The following is a 9,086-nucleotide window of genomic DNA, read 5'->3' as shown; positions in this document are numbered from 1 at the left end:
CTGGTCTGGCATAAAGGACACCTACCGGGATATACTTACCTGTTTCCCCTCCTGGCCCGGTCCGCTCACCACCTGTGTCCCTGTGCTACGTCCGAGTCTGAGGCAACCGCTCCCTGGGTACTTACCTCTGGGGCAGCATCCGGGACTTGTTCCACACCCTCCCATGAGTACTTACCTGGTTCCAGTCCGAATGGGGTCCGTATAACCACGACTTCCTCTTGAGTCCTGTAAAGAGTACTTACCCAGTGACCTACCTAGACGGTGTGAGTTTCCCTCTGATCCCTCTCCAACGAGCTGCAGGGCCGCCACGATCGTTCTCCCCTCTACGGACCAGGGGGCCATTGAATTCCCTCTGGTGACAAGAAGATTTTAATTAGGATTTTCAAATTACTGCTCTTAACTTAATAAAGAAAACTGTTATTCCTTTATTCCCTTGTCTGTCTGGTCCTTGACACGTTCCTCGAGGTGGTACCCGGTCTCCAGGGGTGGGTGTAGTCTGGCTTGGCCCACCCCGACCTGTGACAAAAGCGCTATATAAATGAAGATGACTTGACTTGACTTCATGTGTGACTCAAACAATCAAAATTTAGGTAATGGATGTGACAATGTTGATATGTTTGGTCTTGGAGGAATAGATCTGCTACGTTATTGCTGCTGCTGCAGAGCTAGTATGGGACTTGCTACTGCCAATACATACACAACACGCTGCTGCTATACAAAAAGGCATACATGTATTACCCATAGCAGATCTATATAGGTGGAGCTGGGGAAGGTGGAGGGTTTCTGAAAGCACGCTGCACAGCACTGTTATAGCAAATGCACGCAAAACTGTCATAGAAGAGTTGACTGGATGAGCTCCTCCCATGACGATTAGATTAATTATCTGAACGTGCTTCTCCCGACCTTTGTTAATAAAACATCATTTAATGTCAAAACTTTGGATTTCACTTATACAATGAAATACACAGAGCCAGTAAAATTTTTGTTAGTCTCTAGCTTCCCAGAAATCCATTTTATAAGGCTGTTATTTGCCATAAGCTCAATATGCGACTGTCCAGGACAGATAATTCCCTGCTGCTGGCACTCACTTCTTATGTAATACTGGCCTCTTGTGATGCTGGGCACTTATTGTTGCACAACTCTTCCTGTGCATTGTTCCGGTGCACTGACTAAGGAATGTTCTGGAAATATTGGCTGGTACAGCACTGGTAAAGGTTTGACATGTACTATAGTTTGAATTGTTTCAAAGGTGTCTGAGAAAATGCAACTGGTGTCCTGTGAATTTCAGAAACAGGTGGGGGTGGAGTTTCAACATAATTTTTACGATAATTCAAAACAATTCCCACCATTTCTTATAAAAATATTGTATGAGAAACATTTGCTAATGAAAAGATCTCCCCAGCTATATATATACATATATTTTTGAATGTAAGAGCAGCATCAAATGTCTACACTCATCAAGTATTAAATAAGGCAATAAGAATGACATTATGAAATGACTCATTTAAGGAGTCATAGTTAAGAGATAACTATGTGATAAATGAGTCGGAATAAGTTGATTCAGTAAAGGGCCGATTAGAAGCAGGGTTGGTGCTAAGGGTGGGCTAACGGGGCTTAAGCCCTGAATGTTGTTACTTTTTGTTCATAGAGCTGAAAAATAATAGTGAATACGATCACAACTGCTGCGATAACCTAATCATGAAAAGTGCATTTGCATAATATTTATATTTTCCCTCTTTGTCTCAAAGGTTACTACTTACGATGTGCTTTGAGCATTGTAGCCAATTACAGACATGTTGTTACGAACTGCTCCGAGACACAAAGGTTGAGGATCCAAATGCAGTTTATTAAAGTAAATCAAAATCGTAATCAGAATCCAGGCAAAGGTTGTACACAGGCAGGCAAGCCAAACAAACAGACAAATCCAGAGGGTGAGACAGGAACGGGAAAACCAGGACACGGGCAGAGATCAAGAACCAGGAACAATGACAACAAAGGAAACACTCAGAAATGCAGTGAAATAACCTACAAGACTTCGCAGGGAATGATGAGGTGAACCAGGCTTATATGGGGTGAACTAAACAATATAATGAGACACAGGTGAAAGTGATAATCAGGGATGATGAGTCCGGGCAGTGAATTATGGGAAATGTAGTTGTGAGTGAATAATGATAGTCTGATGTGGCAGCCCGTTCTCATCCTAGGGTGGCATATATTGACGCTTTTGACATTTGGTCGACATCGAACGCACATGTCACCCTTTAGCGTCAATATGAGATGCAGATAGAAATGGGCCAGAAGGCGCCTCCTGGCGGTCTAACCCTAACCCTACACTAGACCTAAACCTACCCATAACCGAACAAAGCTCTGTGCGTGTCATATTGACGCTAAAGGGTGCCATGTGCGTTCGATGTCGACGAAATGTCAAAAGCGTCAGTATATGACGCCCAAGGATGAGAATGCGTTGGAGTGCCCTCAGGTGGCTCTCAAGGGCACTCCAGCTGATGACCGTTACACATGGCTGTTAAACTCAACAGCCAATCAGAGGTGTTTAAATGAGTCGCTGCACTGAAGATTTTTAGCGCTCACCCTTAACAGAAGATGCATGTGAATTTCAACACAATGCTTTTAACCAACAGTGAAAGAGTGCGAGGCACAATATAAGTAGCTAAACATTTAAAGGTGGGGTAGGCAATTTTCGAAGAGGCTAGCAATAGCGAGAAGCGCTAGAACTGCCCCTGATTATGAGAGCCTGGAATTCATTCTGGAATCTTAATATAGCCTAGTCTTTGCACTATAAACATGTACATGTTTTGGTGAATGTCTACAAGGTGCAGTAACATTAGCGTGTGAAAAAAAGGGTCCATTGTCAACAGAGTAGAGGTGTAAGTAGACCTCACACAGAATTCACTTTCAAACCAAGCAGCTTTCAGTTGAACTGCGTGGCGACTTCGCATGACCAATCTGAACATGAGCGAATTCTGTGTAGATAACATTTCAACTGAAATCGCTGTTCTGTTCTGTCGGCAACATGGAAGCTTGCTTCCGGCGTGAAATAAAACTTTAAAAGGTGATTGCGACTATTTATCTCACAACTGTGTTGTCTGTATTTTTTCTCTGGCAGTTGCAAGTTTAGATATCTCGCAATTCGGACTAGATATAACTTCAATAAATAAATTCTGAATTGTGATTTATAAAAAATAAGAATTGTAAAATATAGCCTACAGTAAACATGCAATTAATAAAGGTATTGCGAGTTCTCACAACTGCCAGTTTATAACTCTTTTCCGCCTCAGAAATGTGATATAAACTCGCAACTGTTATAAAGTCTGAATTGTGAAATATAAACTCACAATTTTTTATAGAGTTCAAATTGTTAGATATAAACTCGAAATTCGGAGAAAAAACAAACATCCAGAGCATCATCATGAAAAATGCACGCTGGAAAATTTGTAGGCCTCATGGAAGTGAACTTAGTAGGCTACAGCAACTGGGTGGGAAGAATTCAGTAATTGCTCCAACAAATTCATAATTATTTTTGATTCACTAAGATTCACTCGTTCCAGAAACAGATTAGGCTACACCAAACACTGGATGTTCTTGATTCACTTACAAACTTGCTGGAATGTGTTAGCTGTATATTCAGAATATTTTAGTATGACGATCAATGCACATTCAAACTGGTAAGAGAACCAAACCTCATGCAAATAATTTCTTTCTGTTGTTTAAAATGTATCTCTGTTCTCATCCCTATAGATGGGGCTATAGAAGCTTGTTACAAATGTCCTTGTTACTTAATGTTACATGTAATTACCATAATAATAACAACAGTAAATTATGCATAATTACATGCAACTAACCCTCAACCAAATCCTAATCCTACGCTAACCCTATAGTAAGTACATGTAGTTAATTATTATTACTCAGTACTTAAATGTATAATTACAGTGTAACAGTGACAACTTAAAATAAAGTGTAACCAAAGAATCTAACAGAATTGGGTAATGAATGTGTAAAGGTTCGTGGAAAGAAAAGGAGCTTTTGACTATTGAAAAGGACTTGTGAAGTTGACCTGGGGACTGTGTTGATAGTCGTAACCAGGGTGACCAATACAGCAGTTGTTCATTTGTACTTTCCCTGTTCTACTATTTTCCATGGATGGGGATGAGGGCACAAAGGAATGGGATTGTATAAGGTTCAGAGTTGATGCTGATTGTCACTTTGAACTCAGTCAACACCCCATGGAGTGACTGAAATGCAGAAATATGTGGCTTGATTGTGTGTCTAAGAAACAATACTTGTTCTTAAGAAAACATAACTGTTTGACTTTGTTTATTTTTTGTTAATAAAATAACTGCATTTGGATCCAGCTCTCCCTCATTTTTTTAAATTCACCAATCATTACAAATGCCAGCATCCTCAAGTTGTTGTCTTAATCAATAGCATCTTAATGGATTTGAATAATTAATTTACCCTTTTAAGTTAATTTCTTCTTCAATGTATCTTCTGTTCTGTAATTGTCACAGACACATAGTGTCCATAGAAGTCTGAACACCATATTTTGATACAAGACTTTGGTAACACTTTAGTTTGGGGACCAGTTCTCACTACTTGCATATTACTAGCATATTGGCTGTTCATTATTACTTATAAAGCACATATTAATGCCTTATTCTGTATGACCATATTCTATGTCCCTTATTCCTACCCCATACATAAACCTAACCACTATACCTTACTAATTAATAAGCGGCAGTTTATTGAGGCAGAAGTCATAGGGAATATGTTCCCCAAACAAAAGTGTGACCAATACTTTTTGGTTTGGACATTGGTGGCAATCCAAGTATTTACCCAACATAGAATATTCTAAAAAGTGTGTGTATATCATAAACTGGGCTATGAATGCCAAAGAAAATACGCTATTTAGTATTTCCAACTGTTGGTCTTTAAAATAGGGCTATAGTAAATATTGATTTTATTCATTTTCTGTCCACTCACAACAACTTAACAGTATATGGAAAAGGAGGGTTCATTTTTGTTTTTATGCATGCTATTGGGTACTATTTAACACATATGCCTACCTTTTCTGGACACCGTGCTGACTGGTAAGAGTCCAGGATAGGGGGAAGAGAGCTGACATGATGAGCATCTTCAGTTTTCATGGTCATAATCAGACCAGTGAGCTATTAAGATGTAAATAGGCCTATGTAGTTAGGACAAACTACTTAAGTATCAGAGAAATTAAATATTTGATGTGCTGTAAGTTTTCTGTAAAAAGATGACTCACTTAAATGAGTAGAAATTAATTTGTAAAAATGCAAATATTTAAATTTGGCTCTCAGTTGGCATATATTATAATTATAAAATTAACATTAGAATAATTTTGCATGGTCAACTACCTAAACTCATAGATTACTCAGATTAATTTACGAATTACAGCAGCAGTGGGATTCCCATAATTTAGTTATCACATAGAAAACATTACTTTAAATCTAGAAATGAATAAATAAAAAAAACTTACCAGTTTAGCAATAAAAATCTGCTCTCTGGAGCCTTTGATTTTAGGCCTATAACAATCAACTATAGTATAAGCGACTTAAATACAGTTTGAAGAATCACCCCACAAACAGGCTAAACAGCTTTTCTAACAACCTAACAAGTCTGTTACTGTAATGGTTATACTGTATATTTGATATTACCTAAGCAATTTTCTGAATGACTAAGTATTTTTCTCTGTAGCATCAAACTTGTCTGGACAGTAAGAGTTTCAAGAGAAGTGTTGAGAGTTTCAGGTCTGATCTGTGTTTAAGGGATCGTTGCCATAGTGCAAGCTTACACAACCTCAGTCCTATTGATTCCTTAAAGCCCATTCATTTCACTTTGTTCATTGCAGGCCTGTTGTGCTCAAGTTTTACCCAATTATTAAAGTAATATTTGTAAGAAAACCCCCTTGTAAGGTTTGTAGCGAAAGACTGTACCTGCCTTTCACATTAAGAAAATGTATGCTAGATAACAATATAACTAATAATTGTATAGGCTATATACACACTGTTCAAATTTGATCATTCAAATATGCTAATAAGAAAAAAAAAAGCATGTCTTTTTGATTTTATTATCAGAATCCTTAAAAATGACTTGGAACAACACATATAAACACCAAATTGCAAAATAAATACTGTACACGGCTGGTTGGTCGATCAAACAGTCCTTCAGTTCATATTACACACATACTTTTAACAAGTCTCAGATAGGCTATTAAGTGTCTGTTCTAAGTCTCTCAGACAGTGTCGTCTTCGACAGCTATTGTTTTCTGGCACAAAGGAAGGACCGTGGCCTCTGGATGCATTTCACGGTCGTCAATCGCTTCAATACTTTCACAGTTTGAAACAGCCCATCAAAGTGAAAACAATAGCAATGTGCAAAAAACACTACTGTTCCCCAGTCATTGTGTAAAGGTAACCTGCAGAAAATTCTCTGAGTGATCAGCAATAGCCTACATCTCAATGCAGAAAACATTCAGACATTCCCGTCAGTCCATTAAGAAAACTGAGTTTGTGCACGCAGACAGGACGCGTTCTTGCGTTCGTTATGTGCACTGCGTCATATGGACATTTTTGCGCAAGCACGTTTAAATGGTGTGTCAAGTTGAAAAAATTCAACTTAGACTATATGCATTCTGTTCCATTCCAATAATTTGGTAGAGCGTTTATGAACCCGACTACGTGTCCTTCGTGAATGGTAACGCCTTCTTCCATTACATCTTCTGTTTTCATTTTTGGTCTATGTAAACAATGCGACACATTTTTTATTTTATTTTTTTATTTTTCACGTCAAACGGTCACGAGACTTGCGTTTTAAGGCGGCGTGTCCAATTAATAATAGTTCAGCTTCCACAAACGCGTATCTTCAATACCATTGCGCTCTGTCCCGCTGTTTTTCAACGCAAGAACGCGTCCTGTGTGAATGACCCTCAGACAACAATATTTCTAAAAGCAAATTAGGTGACTTTTGAATTTGACACATAACTCATGGACTGAAGTCTTCACAGTGGACCTTTCTTCTGTGGAATTTTGAGGTCATCAACTTTTAAGATGAGGCAAAGATGACAGTTTATCAACTTTCCCAAAAGCAGCAGCGCTTTCCACACCTTTCAGCCACTCTTTACATTTCCTCATGACAGTCTCGTCCACGTCTCCATCCTCTTCCTCATACTCAACATCATCGTATTTGTACTGATCATTGAGGAGAGAGATCTTCACAATGGTGCTTATGTCATTGGAAGCGTCCAGTTTGGCAACAGGTCCGGAGCTCTTATTATTAGAGCTGCCCTGAGCTCTCTTGGATGGGAAAACGCGCCGGTGTCTCAAGTCCGCGGAAGCGCAGCACTTCTGTTGCTTGGCCATCATTTGCTTTTCCAGATTGCGCTTTTGGATGACCAGGATGGCTTCAGGGGTCAGGCTAAGGGAGAAGTGGATCTCTTGCTCGCCGGCTTCTTTTGCTATAGAGGTCCTGGAGGCGTATTTATGGCTGGATTCTCCAGAACTGGACCGTGGGACGCTTTCGCATGAGGTAGCCAAGGGTTTGGGGACGCTCAACCATGAATGTTTGCTGTCCGTCTCAGGATCTCGAGGGACTCTGCTCGGTTTACTTCGTCCAAGCTGCTTTAAATTGGCCGACGGCCACGATGTGGATATTTTCTCTTTCTCCGATTCCTTGTCGTCTCCTGTCCTTTGACTGTACGTGGGTTGAGGAGGTGCGACATTGTCCCTGCTCTTCTTTCTCCTGAACAGCTCCTTTCTTGGCGATGATATCCGTGAGTGCAGGTTTATCGGCGGAAAAGGCATTTTGAATGCTATCGATGCGCAAAATAATAGAAAGAAGAAACCTGTGCGTGAATGATGGGAGGAATGCGTCCATTCGCCTCGGTCCACCGGATCTTTGGATATATTAGACGCAGTAGTCCATTGCACTCCTCATCTCTCTTCTAGCCTGACAAGGGGCGGGGCATCCGCGGGATTTATAATGTGTCATACGGAAGGGGCGTGGTCACAACAGAAAGGTTAAAACAACAAAGCCATGCGTATGCAAGTGCCTGTATGAATGTATCTTATAAAGAAGGTTTATTGCAGTATACAATACAAAATAATACAGCCAAGTTCACACAAGTGTCCTAGCTTTGTAAACACTGGTGTAGTTCATTCATCGTCACCTTAATAATGATCAGGTCACCTTAAAGGGATAGTTCACCCAAAAATGAAAAATGTAGCTACTCACCCTCAAGTTGTTCCAAATCTGTTTTCTTTCTTCTGTTGAACACAAAAGAAGATATATTGAAGAATGCTGGCAACCAAACAGTTGACGGTAGCCATTCCATAGTAAAAAAAAAAAAAAAAAAAAAAAAACATGATTTGGAAGTGGCTATGGTCTACTGTTTCATTGCCAACATTCTTTAAAATATCTTATTTTGTGTTCAACAGAGGAAAGAAACTCATACAGGATTGGGACAACACAAGGGTGAGTAAATGATGACATAATTTTCATTTTTGGGTGAACTATCCCTTAAGATACCCTTCGTCTTATTAAAAGTATTTATATTGTTTTATTTAAACTTAAACTTCTTTTTAACATGATTTTAGTGTAAAAAAAACAACAACTATCACTTACAAACCAATTTTACAACTTTTTTTTTTGCTAATAATCAATATAACCTTGATTTTTGCTTATTTTTTTTGGGGGGGGGGGGGTAGTCTGCAACAAATGCTGCCTATTGAAATAATATGTCTTAAAAGTGTCGATATATATATATATATATATATATGTATATATATATATATATATATTTTTTTTTTTTTTTATGGAACAACAGATTTGAAACAGTATTGTATTGGAATGCAGCTAGCAGAGCTTCACAACGCAGATCCAGCCATCGGTACTTTTTTTTTACTGATCGTCAATATTTTCTCCTTGGTGACCTTGGCGTAGCACAGAGGAGGGTAAAGACAAGCAGCCTCCATCGGTATTGATCCGTCGCCCTCCTTTCAGCAATTGGTAATTTCACTGTAACATCTGTTCTGTCACCCAGCCAC

At 39.1% G+C, this 9,086-nt stretch overlaps 1 protein-coding gene across 1 annotated transcript; it reads right to left on the bottom strand.

The window, feature by feature from the left end:
• Positions 1–6,096: 6,096 nt before the first annotated feature.
• On the bottom strand, positions 6,097–7,985 carry prr18 (proline rich 18). The gene has a single exon (XM_081351982.1). It carries the CDS (start codon positions 7,842–7,844, stop codon positions 7,080–7,082), a length of 765 nt encoding a protein of 254 aa, XP_081208108.1. The 5' UTR covers positions 7,845–7,985; the 3' UTR covers positions 6,097–7,079.
• Between the last annotated feature and the right edge of the window lie 1,101 nt (positions 7,986–9,086).

This window comes from Scardinius erythrophthalmus (genome assembly GCF_964197995.2).
Source record: "Scardinius erythrophthalmus genome assembly, chromosome: 21".
NCBI classification, from domain to species: domain Eukaryota; kingdom Metazoa; phylum Chordata; class Actinopteri; order Cypriniformes; family Leuciscidae; genus Scardinius; species Scardinius erythrophthalmus.
This window is presented reverse-complemented; position numbering and strand designations above follow the sequence as displayed.